General features: G+C 40.3%; 1 protein-coding gene across 1 annotated transcript in view; it reads left to right on the top strand.

Annotated features, from left to right (window-relative positions):
• Positions 1 to 2834: 2834 nt before the first annotated feature.
• Positions 2835 to 18974, top strand: part of dock3 (dedicator of cytokinesis 3) — a 32504-nt gene continuing 16364 nt past the window's right edge. The window contains exons 1-20 of the mRNA XM_053317976.1: positions 2835 to 2849; positions 4227 to 4403; positions 5857 to 6005; positions 7205 to 7289; positions 8643 to 8684; positions 10010 to 10164; positions 10309 to 10390; positions 10488 to 10548; positions 10658 to 10805; positions 11909 to 11997; positions 13709 to 13834; positions 14791 to 14915; positions 15065 to 15227; positions 15376 to 15482; positions 16668 to 16839; positions 16934 to 17031; positions 17463 to 17546; positions 17647 to 17747; positions 17860 to 17941; positions 18218 to 18388. Coding sequence (XP_053173951.1) covers positions 2835 to 2849; positions 4227 to 4403; positions 5857 to 6005; positions 7205 to 7289; positions 8643 to 8684; positions 10010 to 10164; positions 10309 to 10390; positions 10488 to 10548; positions 10658 to 10805; positions 11909 to 11997; positions 13709 to 13834; positions 14791 to 14915; positions 15065 to 15227; positions 15376 to 15482; positions 16668 to 16839; positions 16934 to 17031; positions 17463 to 17546; positions 17647 to 17747; positions 17860 to 17941; positions 18218 to 18388 — 2232 coding nt within the window. The remainder of the gene's footprint in view (positions 2850 to 4226; positions 4404 to 5856; positions 6006 to 7204; positions 7290 to 8642; positions 8685 to 10009; positions 10165 to 10308; positions 10391 to 10487; positions 10549 to 10657; positions 10806 to 11908; positions 11998 to 13708; positions 13835 to 14790; positions 14916 to 15064; positions 15228 to 15375; positions 15483 to 16667; positions 16840 to 16933; positions 17032 to 17462; positions 17547 to 17646; positions 17748 to 17859; positions 17942 to 18217; positions 18389 to 18974) is intronic.

The following is an 18974-nucleotide window of genomic DNA, read 5'->3' as shown; positions in this document are numbered from 1 at the left end:
TATAATATGATGTCGACATGAAGGTTTTATCAAAGACTGATGCTTTATTGTGAATGATAATGTGATGTGAGGGATGTGCATCCCAGAAATAACTTTGTCTAGACAACAAAGACTTTAATGACTGATTAACTTATTGAATTGAGCCTTGATTTGACAAAAATAGAAATCTTCTGACCTGTATTTCCAGAACTGCTTTCATAAAGGCATCATTTTAAATATATTGTTCTGGTTGCACAGCAAAGATGCATTAAATGTAGTGCTATCTTAAGGAAAATATTTACAAATGCCGGAAAAAATAGTAGATATCATGAGAAGAAAATAATAAATATAAGAAGAGATGTGTGTGTATAAGGCACACATTAGAATAAGGCCCTACCATTTGCTTTTTAATTGTACAGGCACTTTACAGATCATCATGGACACATCATCATGAGTATGTGCTGTACTGCTGTGCTGTTTTCCCTTCGAAGCAGAATTATTAGGAAAAATCTAAATTTGGTTTTCCATTTAGCCAGCAGATGGTGCAATTAGTAATCTGAAAATCATGCATTATACCAAAACAAACTATTTTTTTATGCCTTTTTCTTTAATCCATAACAATTGTTTTGTTGAGTGACAGATGCAGAGCACTTGTGGTGTATCAAAGCAGAAAGAAAGTTCACATAGGAGGCAGAGTGGAGGGATTTAATTCAAACCTCTCAGTTCCCTATAGAGGGTCTTTTCATGCAATGTCATAATGAGAAATCATCTGCACAATGATTACTAAGAGGAGACCATAGATGCAGAAGTCAAACACAGCACCATCACTGCTGACAGAGATCAATGCACCACACTGCAGTAAATGTTTATCATATATGATGGACACATGTGTTTCTCATAGATTCAGTAAAGAATGTTTATGGCAGACTCCAGTCCTCATAACCTGTAGCAGAGCAGTCCAGGAAGTGATTATACAATGTTTGAATATCCGCAATACAAACAGTGGTGTAATCTGAAACAGGTTAGAAGCATGAGGGTTGCCGGTAATTTTTGCTATTCTGGATTTCTAATCTGCTTCAAACTGATATGTCGGAAGGTAAGGTGTTATGTGATGCTGCAGTAATGTTTTAAAGAAAGCACAAAAGCTGTCCAGTCCTGATAAATGTAGGTGTTAGTGGCTACATGCTGTCCTTCTCTACTCCCATCAGCTATTTACAGTTCTTACTAACACCCCTCCATTTTGTTATGTACTCTCCTGCCCACATTCATTCGCCCCCATACTCTCTCTGTGCTGAGAGAATTAGCTGTGCTCACTGTGGCCAATTCTTCACATCTGGCAGATTAGAAAGATGAACTGCAAGGGTGGCAGTTGGCACCACTCGGTCTCTCATGCCCTTCCCCTGCTAAGCCAAGTCACAATAGGGCTCCTGCACGTTGCTCTGCCTCTCGTCTCTGTGTGTGCAAACAATAGGGGCCTCACATCATCTTTTTTTTGTATGGCAGAAAATGTTAGCACACAGCAAAAGCAGAAATTGTCAAAATACACATAAAGGAAGTGTGGTCTTGCATTTCCTTCAATATCTACTGTATGTTGTTGCCAGCAGAATTGTAAGATCTCTTTTTTGAATGATTGTAGCACTTGGGTTTAAGTCATTCTATCTAATAACACAAATATAACACAGTACTGTACATTTTGGTTATGTGATGCAGATGAATTAAGAATGTAATCCTGTCACTCTCTGTAACATCTCTTCTCCTTCCTCTGTCCGCAGGGTATTTTCCCAGTCAGCTATGTCCACTTGAAGAAATCTACAGTGACCAACAGAGGGTAAGTTGCATGACTAAGTGTTTTTATTTGAGCATGTGCAGGATCATAATAGCATCAAAGCTTCACAAATGAACCACAGAGAAATATTTGGAGGCTTAAAACCGCATTCATAATGACCTTTGCATGTATTTGGTGACGTTGGAAAGATCTTTGTTCAGCTTCATTGATTCATACTTAGCGGTCAATGGAGCCAATAGAATTTACACGTTATTTTTCAAATGTGCAATTACTGTTAAATAAAAAATGTACCATGTCAGCTGGTGATATTCTATATTTTTCTTACCATCAACAAATCCCATGTGCACTGCTGACCCAACAATGACCCTGTAGCCCCTGTTGTTGTCCAGAAACTACTATAAACACAGTCAGTGAGCCACAAAAAGTATGGCCATGTTAGTGTAGAAAATGCCTCCAATGACTAATAACAGCAATCATGTTTTCAGTCTCTGGAGAGTAGTTCTGTGTAAGTCAGAGGCCACTGCACATGTACAGGAACATAGTTACATTAACAGAGCTTCGCTAGCTTGTTGTGCTACATATCGTAACCTCTTGACTTGTGCTATATTATACATTATACATTTCTCAAATAACTTCAGCCGAGTTACTTAAAACATGGTTGCTGCCATTAGTCTTAAGAACTGCTTCTAAACAAACTAACATGCCCAAACTCTTTGTGGTGAAGGAACAACTGAATAGCTGATATGTTTTTAATAACGTTATATATATATATAAAGCTTTGGATACAAGTAGGATAAGTAGGATTTGTTCATTGTTGATTTGGCTCTGCACATGAGATTTGTTGACAGTAATAAAATATTGAAGATCACTAGCCAAATCCTTTAAAATACAGTACAAAGCTATGAGAGAGAAAAGCATGTCTCAGTGACTTAGTGTGAATATAAATATCAGAAGTAACAGCCTGGGTTGGACACTATGGTAATATAGTGATCCCTTTAATATGTTTGGTAGTATTGGGCCACTCTGGGCAGTGTTGCATACTGTTTCTTTACACGATTTTCTCATCAAAATGATTGACGATGAGGTATTAAGATATGTCTGTGAACACTTATGAAAACTGACTACATCACGATATATACATCAAAAACACAGTATGAAATCACACATACCATGAACGAAAATGTTCTCCATCTCACTCACTACTATGCCCAAACACAACACCCACACTAAGATTAGATTTAGGGAGAACCTTGTGCATACAAAGCTTTACATAATCCGTGTCATTGACTTTAATAGTGTCTATTATTAAGCAGACACATATAGTAAGAACAGCCTCTTAAATTTATTGCAGCACATAGCATTTTATTTAGGAGGCGAGTGCATCTCACAATACTGAAGACCTGTGGTTTCTCTGTTGGCTGCTACAGATCCATCACACCAGAACTTTTACTGAGTGATGTAGGACGACAATATGAGCTGTGACAGTAAAAGACAATTCTGTTTGTTCTATACTGGTCAGAACTACTGGCTCCTATGGAGTTTACAGAGCTCTCCTTCGCTCATTACACAGGGGGTTGTAATACAGCTCTATCAGCTGATCAGTGTCAGAGCATGTGTATCCCTCCCTCCTTTGTCATCTAATTTAACCTACCACTGATTTGTGAGGGTCCATTCTTCAAGAGAATTACCACCAGACGGCTGCTGAGATGCACGCATACACACACACACACACACACACATACATACATGCACGCACACACAGTCGCATACACAGAGCGGCCATCTACAGTTCCCATCACAATAGACGGCCAAAAAAAAGGCAAAGACAAAGACAGGCAGCAGAGCTCTTTATCAGCCTGAACTCATGGATGTTAAATCTGCAGGCTGGGATCTGTGGTTCAGCATGGACTGGGAATTGGCTCTTATATCACCACCCTGCAGTTGGGCTACCACATAGCAGGAGGACTCTCGTTTGCGCTCAAACAATTAAAAGTGCAGACTTGGAATTTGGCATTTATTATACTTCTCGCTCCAGGAGTTGCACTTTGGGAAATCTGCTTTGCTGTCTCATGGAGTTAATGAGGTGACACACCTACTGCATCTCTGTAGGTCTCCCAAAGCGTCACCAGCAGAAACAATCACCCTGACTCATGGGTGGAAAAGCTTCCCTTACTGCAAAAACAATGATACAGTATCAGAGTTAATTCTTTACAGCATAGGCCAGAGTTTAGAAAACAAATTGCAAAGTGTCACAAGAGATACAACTTTAGGTTTAATGTTTCTTTTTGACTGTGGATACACAGGAAGGATGTGTGTTTTGGTTTAACTGGAGTGCTTAACCCTGGTTACTAATTGCAGCTTAAGAAAACCTCATTACTCCTTGTGATATTATGTCTTTAACATCTCAAAGCTGTTTCATCCCTAAAAACCTGCCTTGAGGCACTATCCTTCATGTATGTAGTTTTGTTTGTGTGTGTTTGTGTATTTGTGTATACTTGTCTCTGTGTGCACTCCCATTCATGTACATGTTCTTGGCTCTAGGCTGTGCGAGACGGTGGTGCCCCTCGAGGACCCTATTATCACAGAGACCACCTCCACGCTGCAGGAATGGGGCATCTTGTGGAAGCAGCTCTATGTGGTCAGTAGCACTATGTTACAGTACATCTCACTCATATCAAAACAAAACACCCAAGCAATAAATGTGAGACTAGATCTAGCACGAGCAAGACCTACAAGGGAGTTGGGAGAAAAACAGCTCTTGCAAGAAGTAATTACATCTTTTGTTGTTTCATTTGAATTGTCCTTAGGGGTTTGATGGAATAGGTTTTTTTTCCAGTATGGCAAATGTTTTTCCCCCTTTCACCTAATTCAACACCTAGTATAACCAGGTCTGCGAGCAAGAGTGGTGAATATCGTGAGATGTAGTCTAAACATACACTGACAGCTTCTTTAAATATTTCCCCATAGCATGTCGTTCTGACTGTCACCCTACATTTTCTTATACTATCTATGTAGAAACAGGAATGGTCGTTGGACACAGATAATGGCCTACAGACCTGTCATACCCAATTTCATGCTGTGTCATTCAACCATTGATTGATCTTGGACTGCCCCTCTTAATTTCTGCATCATCTTAAGATCCAGCACTGCTCACCACCTTCAGTGGGCCTTTACTTGCCGGGCAAAAGTGATTACTGGAAACCTAAAGCATCCTTAATCCTGCTAAGTGTCAAGGGGGGCAGGCAGAAGTGGTTGGTAGGCTCTGAGCTGAGTGGATACGTTGCGGAGCTGGCAGTGAGTTTTTACATAACCTCTCACTGAGGACTGCTCATGCTCTGAGCAACTAAGAAGCCTGAGGCATTGGTGTGGTGATGTAACTTCCTCTGAAGCTCGACTAATGTGAACCACTGATTTAACAGTGCTCGTTTTGGTGCTCACCCCCTGTGTGATATGGGCCATGTTGCCACAGTTGCATCCATAATAATAGGATGTATCATTGGCTCAATGTTGATACGTTTTACCTTATTGTTGCCAATTAGAATTCATTGTATTACTTAAGGGAGCAATGGCCTAAGCATAACTGTGTATCTGTTATAATGTACATAATTAGCACTGCAGAATAGACGTCCGAAAGGGCTCATCAACCCTGACAAAAATCTGTTTTTCAGCAGCTACTAGCCTTTGAGAACATGTAGTGTTTATCCTCATTAAATTTACATGGGCATTGTGGCAATGCTTAATCTTTGCATTTATGTAAACAAACCTGAGTGGTAATGTGGGCTTGTCATACCATTAGGGAGAACAGAGAATGCCTGAATTAAAAGTATTGTCCTTGGTCTATGAGAAACAGTGATGAAATTCGGTACCATGAGCAGGTCAAAGCAGACTTGCACACACAGCAAATATCTTAGCTTAAACCTCAGTAGCAACACATATTGTTCTGAGACCTCAATATACAAAGCTGGACACTAGGGGTGTAATATGAAGTAAATTCTGGGAAGAGTTTTGTTGAGTCTTTACATGAATGCTGCAGCAGATGTTGCAGCGGAGGTCACATATCCTAACTGAGTCGTTTTTGACTGTTTTAACAGAAACACAAGGTGGATCTGTTCCATAAGCTCCGTCATGTGATGAATGAACTCATCGACTTGCGTCGGCAGCTGATCCAGGGCCATCTCGCCCAGGACCAGACTCGTGAGATCAAGCGGCACATCACTGTACGACTTGACTGGGGCAATGAGTGAGTTACTCTTATACAAAGTGCATTATACTAAGTGGTGGATTGAAGGTGATGCTCTACTACATTCATTTGTTTTTAACTGTTGGCCGCCAAAGAATACAGTATTTCTTTGGCACTGGAGAGATGATCTACAACACTGTGTGAGTGGGTGCGTAATAGCATCCTCCATGATGTAATTTTATGGTCATTTAGCAGATGAGTGAATCTCAAGCAGCTTAAAGTCAATGTGCATCCCCCTGGAGTAACTGTAAAGCCATATTCTTTCTGTTTGCCGGTTTCAAACTCCATCCAACTGAGCAGTGACAGGCATCCAGAAACAAAGATAAAGATGTGAGCGCTCCAGCTCAGCTAAGAAAGAGCTTTATTTGGAGGTCACATCTGTCAGTGTAATAAAGTATTAATTGCACATGAAAATACACATATATTCACTTTGAACTACATCACTGGATTGGTGAACATTAGGGCATGTGTAATGCCTGAATACTACATATTAATGTAAAAAAGCATTCAGAAGTGGAGCCTGAAACACCACTGTATTTTGTTCACCATGCGTGTTTAGGTCAGTGGTCTGTAGTGCACACTGACCTGAGAGCTGTAGTGATCTAATTTCATGGTCAAGAGGTCACAGTAGCACTGATAGTGCTACGTAATTTGAGGTTATGTTCTATTTAAGTTATGATATAACACCACATAAACCAGAGCAGAGTACAGTCCTGGAGTCCTGGAGTACTTACAGTAACATCTGTATTCATTCAGACCCTTTGGTGGGTCTCTTTATAACAAAATCTTGTTGAGTGGCCAAGTACTCTTTAAACATGTATGTCCTTATCACACTACAAGATTCCAATGTTTTTCAAAGATACACAAGACATCTAAAATTGGCCTTTGGGTGCGATGGGACTATAATTAAAAATGGAGTCTTCTGTTTGAATATTTCATTTAGTATCAGTTGACATATTAAATTGTAACTCAAGCAAACTGATACATGTATACAGTTTATATGAGCAGTTCAAGTGGTGAAGTACAGGAACTTTTCTTGTGTATTTCCATTTTTGTTATATTATATTTTTACTCCACATTTCAGAGGGAATGCTATACTTGATATATGATGTAATTTGGACATGCAACAATGAGTCAATTAATTGATTAGTTGTTGAATTATTTCTTTTTTACTCACCCATTAATCCCTCTTTCACCAGGCACCTTGGCATAGACCTTGTTCCCAGGAAAGAGTTTGAAATGGTGGATCCAGATCAGATCAGCGTATCAGAGCTATACAAACTGGTATGTTGGGTGGGATTATTCTTGAACCAGTGCATGCTGTGCAAATCTGTCCCTTGAATTATTAAATGCCATAAATTAATAAAAGGAATTTGTGTTCTTTAAATTATAAAAACGGAATTAAATATATCCCTGCAGCATGCATACATTATATCTGTAGCAATGACTCAAAAGATGTCATCTTTACACACTCTGAGCTTCTTTTTTTTTTTTATTCGCTGTGTGCCATTATTTTAGATGCACAGCCCTGGTTTTACATATAAGAATGTGTTTTTGAATGTGTAAGGATGTGTGAATATACCGATTATCAAATCATCCATAAGAAGGTGACTCACAAGAGAGAGCACGATTCAGCTGTTGGTGCAGCCTCATGTGACCTGTTCTTTATGCTTATCTTACCGCCATATTGAGTGTGTCCCTTCCCTTACATGCACGTGACTCTCACAAGCATGATTGCTAGCTAGCAATGCAGACATAATGCAAACTGACAGGCCCAGGTGAGGCTGTGGGAAAATACATATAAATAAATGTTTCATCGTTATTTAAAAAAAGAAAAAGAAAAAAGAAAGACATATTGTTTTCTTGGTTTCTTAAAACCACCAATCAGGCTAGAGACATATGTCCATAAATGAATAATGTCTTAAATGTATTATGTCTGTAGTGATGTGGGACTCCCAAATCTATACACACTGAAAAGAGATGAGACTTACTGAAGCAGATCCAATTTTAGAAATATGTGATCACCGAACACAGATGTTATAAAATCTAATCTAATACTGCTGGAGACCGTTATCTAGGAGATAGGGGGGATCCTGTCTGGTCAGTCCTTGAAGCTCCATATGCTGATCAAAACACTCTCCAACTACCCTGCAGTCTCCCATTATCCCATTGCCATGTTTCTCAGATTTGCACACTGAATGTTTGTGCACTAAATGCCCTGTCCAGAAACAACAGCGTAGCTCTCCCTTGCCAAAAAATCTCCTGACTCTGTCGATGAAAGTGAGCTTGTTTTTGGCAGGGCACAAGGCCTTGGCACCTCTTCAGGTAGGGGAGTAGAGGAGTTCTTTTAGGCTGCTGAGCAGAGGGGTGTGTGGGCGATACTGGCTTTGTCCTCTCTTCTCCCACATGCTCACGTTTTGCCTCATGTGGGCTTCTTTTAGCGCTGCAGGAACAGTAGTATAGCAGCTTTGCAATGTACGTAGGTGAAATTTTGTCAGATTTGAAGCATCAAGGTGTTGCTCAGGTAGTGTGTGTCTGAAGCTGCTATAAGGTAAATAAGTTCAATGTTGTGTGGGAAGTGTAAAGAATGAACTGACCGATCTGACATCTATGTTTTGAACTTTGCTCTTTTTTTAGCATGTATCCAGCAGACACTGTGGTCAACAAAGCACAAACCAGGTACACTCTTGTAAAGCTATAAAGTCATCAGAACCTTTCATACTGTGTCCATCTTTTCAACTCTCATTTTTAAGTTTATTTTTCCAAAAACTCTGGATCAAATGTCAAACTGTAGCTTTGCTCTTTAGAGTTTGTACTAGTGGTTGCTTGTAATTCTGATGTTCTAGGAATTCCTCTCATTGTTTTCCTCTCATTCCTCTCATAAGAGTATGTGGGGTTAAAAACCTTTGACATTACAAGGTGTTACTACCATGCTCCATTACCACACTACACTACCCCACCCCCTGACACCAGTGCTGCCAGGATGTGAGGGTTGATTCCTACTGGGGCCACATATGCCCTGAGATGTATGCACAAATTGTAGCACTTGCTTGATTGAAGTATCCTCTAAATTACATTTGTGTAGAAACATCATTTTAAAGTATTGTTGCATTTTGACTCAAATTTGTAATTTCTGGTAGTTTAGCATCAAGGTCCTATATCTCTCATAAAGGCTAAATTGAGCTTATATTTACTGGGAGAAGGCATAAACAAACAGCAACTTAACACCCACTTAAAAAAGAAAAAAGAGAAGAAGAAGACATTTTGGGGAATAAACTGAATCACTTTGTTGGCTGTGAGTTAGATGATGAGATACTCTCAGACACTCTCATTTCTGTTTGCTACATATGAAGCTACAGCCAGCAGCCGGTTAGCTAAGTTTAGCATAAAGACTGGAAACAGTGTGAAACCACTAGCCTGGCTCTGTCTACAGATAAAAACAATACCAACAGGTAGTCACTGCTCCCAGCCAAGAAATATTCTTTACAAACCACAAGCTGACATTTTTATACTTCCATTTTTGTACGGATTAAACAAACAAGACTTGTTAATTATTGAGCCTTAGAGATGCTAGTAGGTAGATTTTGTTACTGTCAAACAGAGCCAGGCTATAGCTTATTCCTGCTGCTTCCAGTCTTTTTGTTAAGCTAAGCTAAACTAAGCTGGGCGGTATCAATCTTCTCATCAAACTGTTGGCAAGAAAGCCAGTGAGCATACTATGAAGTCTACGATAAAGCTGTTGTGTTCAAGATAGTTATAGCTGTCATACATCTTGTAATATATTCGTTTTTGACCATTATTCATTAATACATTTCTTTATTTAGACGACATGTATGCCTAGCGACAGCATGAAATACACCTACAGCATATATCGATGAATTATTCACCCTTTATAATACCCCCACTGATTTGTCACATAAGCTTATTTATATACAGAATGACAGGTACTGTACTTGACCTCGACTGTCATCTTGTTAGCGGTCACTTTCTTCCTTGGTTCCCAGGGTGACAGCGTGAGACAGCGCCATGGTGACGGTTGCCGTGTCCCGGTGTCACACCACCTCTTCATCAATCTGAAGAGCTTCACTTATAACAGCATCAGCGAGGATGCAGACGTCTTCTTCTCTCTGTATGACACTCGTGAGGCCAAACAGATCAGGTACAGGAATCTCATTGCACAAACAGTCCCAAATGGTCCTATGATTCAGACTGTGTGTATGCAAGAGCAGACACACACACACTTCCTTCATCTTCTTCTTCTTCTTTGACACACTCTGAAACTGTAAACTGGCCTCCTTTGCAGTGAGAAGTTCATGGTGAAACTGAACAAAAATGGGGGACCAAAGAATCCAGAGAAGGTTGATCGTCTATGTGCTCTCTTCACGGTAACGTCTTCTTCCTTCTAGCCATGAATGTAAATAATCTGCATTTCAACGATATTTATCAGACTATACTGAGATTTTGCCCCCCACTTCTCTTCAGGACCTGAGCAGTAAAGACTTGAAGAGAGACCTGTATATTGTTGCCCATGTCGTAAGAACTGGTAAATAAAGTACAGTGTGTAAAAACAATATTTTCTTCATGGTCATGACAGTTTTTTAAAAATCTATCATTTTGTCAACTTAGTATGTCCTTCCCCCTTTTGTGTCCAGGTCGTATGCTGCTCAACGACTCAAAGAAAGGCCCTCCTCATGTTCAGTACAGAAGACCTTATGGCTGTGCTGTTCTTGCCATGAGTGACGTTTTCCACACCATCACAGACCTCAAAGAAGAGAAGGACTTTGTACTTAAAGTTTATACGTGAGTATTGCTTCTGTGAAGCTGTTCTTCTTTTGCACTTTAATTATTAATAATGTGGAACGAAAAAGAAATTCCGCTGGCAATTTAAAGTGTGAAACAGATCATTATCATAAAACTGTTCTGAGCTCTCTTTGTACCTGTCAGTGTAATTACTCGGTAGTGGCATGGCTTCAGTACTTTTGGAAACAGAGCTGAAGAGCTTATGCAGTAAGGCGGGAATATGTGCAAATGTCGTGCATGACAACCTAGTGCTTCAGTGTTGATGTCTGGTGTGTTTGGACCAGAATGATAATGAAGTGTCCTCCAGAAAATCAATAGCTGCTCACCCTGGGCCTGAGATAGGGCACTTGGCATGTTGTGAATCTGCCTGCTTCTGTTAGACTTTGCCACAGAGAGCCACTCCTGTACACTGGCCAACCCAATGAAGCAAAGAGAGGCAGAGAAGGAGAGGGAAAGAAGCCGAGAGGGACAGATGACAGAGAGATAATTGAGCAAAGTTAGAGGACGAAGAAAAATAACACCAAGCTCAGCATTTTTCAGTCAGTCAACAGTGAGAATGCCACCTTGTGTCTGCACTGTCCTTCTCTGCCTTCGCTCTGGGTCAGAGGTCATTCATACACTTTACCATCCTATTGTATGGCATTTTTCTTGAGTGGTAGCTTCAGGATAACTATACAGCTTGTGGAAAATAAAGATTTCTAGAATAGAAAGCTGTCGCCTTTATTGGATTTCTCTGCTGAGCGAAGAGCTCTTCCCTTTAAAAAGCAAGCAGTGAATCAGTGCTGAGCTGCCTCCAAACTGTCGGCTCCTATAACGCTCCAGTCTGTGCATTTCCCCATGCCTTTCCCAGGGGCCTACGGGCCCACAGTAATGAAAAAGGCTGGTAGAGAGCTGGCTGTCAGGTTTGCTTAGTGTGCTGTGCATTTGGGCTAATGTGCTGCTTGATAGCACCTCCCCCTGCTGCTACCTTTTCTCCAGGAGGAAATCAGCTCTGGGACACATGCTGTTCATATAGTCCCCATGCACACAATCCCTTACTCCTCCATCTGGGCCCACTAATGGGTGCGTTGTTAACAGTCTTACCCGCCTGTTTTTCTCTCCAGATGTAACAATGAGAATGAGTGGTATCAGGTCCACGAGAACATCATCCGCAAGTCCAACACCAAGTACTCAGCTCCCAGCACCAACTATGGTAAATATATCATTTCTACAGATATTGTGAGAGTTTTTAGATAAGAGCAACTTAGTGATTGAGTTTAGGTGTTCTTCAAGAACACTGCCAATAAAGATGCTGTTGGATAATTCTGATATAGCAGTATGTGCCATCATCATGTTTTGGTATCTAGTCAAACAAATAGTTTTGGTTGTATTTTGCCCAGATTCTGAGATGTCCTGCTTCATAGGTTTCTGCCTTCAACCCAAAACTTTAGAGATGAATGGAATTGTGTTTGTGGTGCTTGAAGTATCAAAACAATTACAACATATTCAACAACAATATCTCTTTCTAGAGTCCCAATCACTCTGTAAAACACGCTATCAACAGTTTTTATAGGAACTATACTCTTGGTAGAAAGTACCTATTGTTTCAAAGAGCACTGTGCACAGGGAAGTCCATGGATAATAGGAACCAGGACATTGTTTTTGGAAAGACTAATGTTAATCGGAATAAAATTCAAAATAATAAAATGTAAATAACCAACATGGTTGGACATCCTTAATGATAAGTTTTTTCTCGGGAAATACAATTTACAATAACAGTTGAATTAGAAGATTGATACCACTTTCATGTGTGTGTGGTAAATATTCAGCTAAAGCCAGCAGTTGGTTAGCTTAGCACAAAGATTGGAAACAATGGATTAAGGCCAGTGCAGAATCTGCCCACCAGCATCGCTAAAGCTCACTTATTACCACATTATAGCTTGTTTCTTTAATCTGATATCAAAAGTATAATATAATTATTACAGTCTTATGTTAAACTAACCAACCGTCCATATTTAAAGTACAAGTATGAAAGTAGCATTGATATTCTCCTCTAACTCTTGGCAAGAAGGCAAAAAGAGCCTCAGAGGACTTTTTGATGAATTATTTGAGCCATGAAATGTCAGAAAATAGTGAAAAAGTTCCCAGAGGCTCTTCAAATTACTAATTTGTCCAACAAACAGTCCAAAACCCAAAGATATTCATCCACACTGGAGAAGCTGAAACTGGAGCCAACTTTAGGCTTTTTTATGACTCAATCAATCAAAATAAATCAATCAAAATTGTTTTTATGTTGAGTGACTAATCAATTAATTGACCAATCAGCTCTAGGGAATAAATCAGCATATTTCCTAAAATGTTAATTTGTTGGATAAGCCAAAAACAGACATTATAATGTTATTATTTTATAATTAAAGTTCTATACTCTGATATGTATATCAATAATGAGGAGGATCCAGATCAATTGATAAAACTACATTATTTCTTGCTGTGTGTAATTTTGAAAATGACCTGGCTGTAAGATTGAACGCTTTTAATTCACTATTAGCTGCTTTTTATGAGCATCTCACAGTTTAATATATGACTCATACATTACAAAAATCTGTCACTACATTTGTGCACTACTCATATTTTTCCTTGCTATATTTCTCAACTCCATTTCTCCCTCCTCCTTATCTTCTCCCTGTGATGACGTCTCTCCATCCACTCTCCTGACTGTCTTCTCCTCCCCCACATTGTGACTAATGTCCCTTAAATACCCCTCTGTCCCTCCCTTCTCCTGTCTCCCTTCTTCTTTATCCCTTTTTCCTTCTTTAAATTCCACTTTCCTCCCACAAACCCACACCTCTTCATTTGCCCTTTCCTCCCTATTTACACACACACTCCCATATGCCCATCCTGCCCCCATCACCCCCTGCTTCCAGGTCTCATCATTTCTCTGCAGCTGCTGAGGGGTGAGCTCGAGCAGATCAGACGGGAGAACCAGGCTGTGTTCAACAGGGCCCTGGCACTCACACGCAAACTGGGTTTCCCAGATGTAATCCTGCCAGGTAAGGAGGCAAAGAGCAGCAGGCGGTAATGGGTACAGAGAGGTTCAGTGAGGAGGTGGAGACCAGAGGCCAGATGGCTTGGAGGAATAAAAAAGAGGGGATGGTCACAGATTCAGAGGATGAAAAAAACAGAGGACAAGGACAGGACAAGAAGGATGTAGAAACAGAAACATAAAACTGCTTTAGAAGGATGTAGGAGAGAGTAGAGTGAGCCATGTAAGTTGGTTTCACATTAAATTTGCCTGAGATCGGCATTTAGGTCAGGTGCTGCACAAATCATAAAGAGCAGAGGCCTTCAAAGATAACTCAAAGAGAGAGGAAAGAGAGGTGTGTTTATTTCGGTATATTTCATCAGCTAACATTGCTCTGCTTTGTGCCTACTGAGAATGTATGATCTCCTCTCCTCTCCTCTCCTCTCCTCTCCTCTCCTCTCCTCTCCTCTCCTCTCCTCTCCTCTCCTCTCCTCTAGCGTTAGCCTGAAATACACTCCTTGTGACTCATCTGTCCCCAAGGAAATGACTTGGATATAAATAACTATAATCTGATTTTATAAATAACTGCAATATCTTCCTCCACTGTTGCCACTGATATTTATTCCATTAAACACTGACCTCACAAGAAGGTGCTGAGGCAGTCATGAGCTACAGTGTATTACAACTCAGTGTGGGTCATTTCTCATTGACAAGAACAATGACGTGTGGTGCACATCTTAGCAGCCCCATGTGGTATCTGTGCGGCGCCTTAATTTATGTTGACCGCTCTGTGGAGCAGAGGATGACATGAACATTATAACTTATTAATGTCGACAAGGCAGGAGACATGTTTGTCATCATTGTTTGGGAATTTCTGCACATGTCTTTGTCTTGCTGTTGTGGGTAACTTCAAACCTGTAGAGAGGGGGTTTTGAGACATGACTTCCAAGCTTAATTAAAGTTTCTCTGGTGTAATTGTTCTAGGTGACACTCGCAATGACCTGTATCTGACCCTGGAGCGGGGAGAGTTTGAGAGGGGTGGCAAGAGCGTTCAGAAGAACATTGAAGTGACGCTGTATGTCCTCTATGCCGACGGGGACACTCTCAAAGTATGACACATATATAAATGACACATTTTGTACCATATCATCCATCCATGATTCATGATGAGTGTAACTTTCCTCCCATACAGTACATCCACACATTATCTTACTGTATACGTCACTAAAACAATCTCCCTGGTTCCTTTTCTTTTCAGGACTGCATCAGTTTGGGTAGTGGGGAGCCCAACACCAGCGAATATCGCTCTTTTGTTCTTTACCACAACAACAGTCCTCGCTGGAGTGAAATGGTCAAGTTGCCCATTCCCATAGATCGCTTCAGAGGTTCCCACCTACGCTTTGAGTTCAGACACTGCTCCAGTGAGTCAATAATGCAGCCCAGTAGCAGCCATCCCTCAAATCATGAGTTTATTGGGACAGATTGGATCACGTTATACATGAATTATACAAATATGCTTTGTGCAATGTAGGTATATGATGCATGATGTTATGATGTACTCACTTTCAGCTAAAGACAAAGGAGAGAAAAAACTCTTTGGTTTTGCCTTCACTCCTCTGATGAGAGAAGATGGGACCACTCTGTCAGATGAGAGCCATGAGCTATATGTGTACAAGGTATGAGCAAGTCTAACACACATTTTAAACACACTGTTGAACAACAACCCATATATAATAATTATCAACCAGTGGCTATTGTTTAATACAGAAATTACACTTTTAAGAATGTGTAACTGATGATATGAGTGTTCACAAGACACATTTTGGGTATTAAACTGTGAACTTTGTGACTTTAACTTTTAAATTAGATGTAGATTTTATTAAAGAGGCCTAGTCTTGGTGGGGCGTCCCCTCCTGCGTCTCTGTATGTCTTTATTGCTATTTTTCAGCAGTTTCAGTGTTCCTGCTCTAGTGTGACTCTGACAGCATGTAAAGAAATACACCACTCATTACCTGCTCTCTGTCACCAACAAATCTTACCCCAGGTGATATTTGAGTAAATGAAAGTATAATATAATTAATGTTCTGTTTTCAAGAGCATTAAGGGCCTCCCAAAAGATGGAAATGATAATGTATGGTATTTAATAGCTGTTAATTAGTAAAGGGAATTAATTATCATTATATAAAAGTATAAGTATAAATATATTAATATTAGAAACCTCCAGTGACCCAATGTACATGTAGAGCAACATTTAGGATCGAGAAGCTTTGTGCTACAGTATATACAGTAGTCTATTCATGTCAGTCTAACATACAAATGTTTTAGCACTTTTGTAACATTATGTGAATATGCTATGACCCTCGAAAGCCACTTAAAGTAATACGCATTATGGGTGGAGCCCAATTTGAATATGAATATATTCAGAAAAGAAAAATATTTATAATAATTTAAAAAAAAAGTCAAATAACAGCACGTAGGTTGGGGCTCGCAGCATAGCGAGGTTACATCACTGTCTGTCTCTGTGTCATGGATGTATTAATAGCTGCAGATCTCTCTGGTGGAGCTGAAGTTTATTGAGTGGTCAGCACAGATTTCTGTGGTCTGAGAGAGAACAGGCTGGGGTTCAAGACCCAGTGTGGGAACCCTCCCTCTCAAAATGGTGTATTGAAGAACACTTACTTCAACACTTTAGTATACTAAAATTAGAAGTGTAATAACAAACAAACACAGGATTTTTTGTCGCCATCATGGGAGCAACTCACTGCAGCTATAATGAGACCAGTTATTGAGTTGAGCCCCAGCCTTCTCATCTCCAATCATTAATGAATCTTTTCTATCCTGCCTGTATCCGTCTACTGTAGTGTGACGAGAACGCTACCTTCAGTAACCAGGGCCTGTACCTGAGTCTGCCCTGCTGTAAGGAGGACTTCAACAGTTGCCCCAACCTGCCAGCTAACCTGCCCTTCCAGAGAAGCCCTAAAGAGACCTTCTGGGTCTCCACGATACTCTGCTCCACCAAACTCACACAAAATGGTAACCAAACACCCTACATGTTTTTAAAATGATACCTTCACTTCATATTCTATTAGATTTGACTCAATTTGATTCGATTCTACTCTCTTTTCAGTGGACCTGCTTGCTCTTCTGAATTGGAAGGCCCATCCGGACAGGGTGTTGGACATCCTCGGTCGATTGCGTCAGATCAGCGGAGAGGAGATTGTCAAGGTCAGTCATCAGATATATGATATTTGGCTCCTGTGTAACTGTATGCTGTAGTGAGTCCTTGACTCAGTTTCCTTGACTTATATTTAGCTTCAGCAAGAATTAAATCTCTTATTATTTAGGTGAAGATAATACTTAAAGTGTGACTTCATTGATTATAGGTCATAATATCATTGTTTTTATGTAATTATACTCAGATTCAGTAATAGCCATTTACAGCTTTAAATTGTTCAGAATACACAGTGAGTTTTTTAATGTTCATTTACTGTGTAAAATACATTTCAGACTGTTTGGGCATCACATTTTCCTTTCAGAATGAAAAAAATTACTGCCATGTTTTTGGTGAAGGGGCTTCCTTTGTTTCTATTTTCTATTCTTTTTAGCCATGTCTTTGATGTGATGGTTGTGCTGAGTGTTCCTTTTTTTTCTCACAGTTCTTGCGAGACGTCCTGGATACCCTCTTCTGTCTTTTAGATGACAACACTGATAAATATGGACCGCTGGTTTTCCAGTCATTGGTAGGAAAATTAAAGCAGCACAGCTCATAAATGATGTATTTTTCCTCTAAGAAGATGAAGGAGGCACAACTAACATATCTGTATATATGTGTGTGTTCAGGTGTTTATCATTAACCTGCTCAGGGACAGCCGTTTCTACCACTTCAGACCTGTCATGGACTCCTACATCCAAAACCACTTTGCTGGAGCTTTGGCATACAAGTATAACAAAGTTTACTGAACTCGTGTGAAACAGACATATTTATTTGCATTAAGAGTTCTGCAAAGTGACACTCGATGCTGACTCACATGGTTTCAAACAATGTGTCTGCAGAGAGCTGATTCGATGTCTGAAGTGGTACATGGACCGCTCGGCTGAGGTCGTCCGACAAGACCACATCCAGGAAGCCATGAGGGTAAAGTATCAAACACATTTCCTGTGGTTCAGTTTCACAGAATAAAAAAGCAGAATAAAACAAGTCTGTCCTGGCTCCTTAAGCAGGAATGAATTAATAACGCATGAGGAAATGGTCAAACAGAGCTGATAAGGAGTAATGTGACGTCATATGAGCCCTCAGGAAGTGTACAAATCCATTCAGTGCTTTGCTAGGGAACTGATATATGTGATATGACGTTTACTTCTTCGGCTGACTGTAAGGTCTCAATTTGCATCCTGCCAACAACCCCCTCAGGCTCTGGAGTACCTGTTCAAGTTCATCGTCCAGTCACGCATCCTATATTCGAGAGCCACCTGTGGTATGGAGGAGGAGCAGTTCAGAGCCAGCATCCAAGAGCTCTTCCAGTCAATCCGCTTTGTTCTGAGCCTGGACAGTCGCAGCTCAGAGAACCTGGTGTTCACACAGGTCAGATAGCTTACACCTCACTTTTTCACCATCTCCTCGCCTTCATCATCTGCACGGCTGGTTTATTAATCTTTGGTTGTAATTGCTTTTACTTATTGTTTTATTCATCCTCTTAATTTGTATTCATATTTCATTGATTGATTTTTGTTTGTTAACTTTTTCACATTTCATCCTTGCTTCACTCTTCACTCTGTGCATTCTGTGATTGGGGATGAAATCCCTCGTCCCCCCGTCCCCCCCCACCCTACTGTTGCCCCTTCTTTGGCTTGATCTTGGACAGTTTAGGGATGTGATCAGCAGCATGCCTGTCTGTGGTAAAGCTCCAGGGCTCTCATCCATCTCAGTAAGTCACAGCGCCCCCTGTGTTGGTTCCACAATACAGCAGAGACCAGCCTGCTAAAACAGGATACTTTCCTCAGTAACTGATATGCAGACAGTGTTTTTGATTTGGCAGTAATAAGGAAATACTGACATTATGTCTGAACAAATAAATAGTGCAAAAACATTGATGTCTTGATTGTGCTCCTTTTGGTATATTAATAGCAAGCTTAATTTTGAGCTTTTTTGTTTTTTGTCAGTGTCACAC

This window comes from Scomber japonicus, chromosome 4 (assembly GCF_027409825.1).
Source record: "Scomber japonicus isolate fScoJap1 chromosome 4, fScoJap1.pri, whole genome shotgun sequence".
In the NCBI taxonomy this organism is placed as follows: domain Eukaryota; kingdom Metazoa; phylum Chordata; class Actinopteri; order Scombriformes; family Scombridae; genus Scomber; species Scomber japonicus.
Note: the sequence above shows the minus strand (reverse complement) of the source record. Positions and strands in the feature narration are given on the sequence as shown.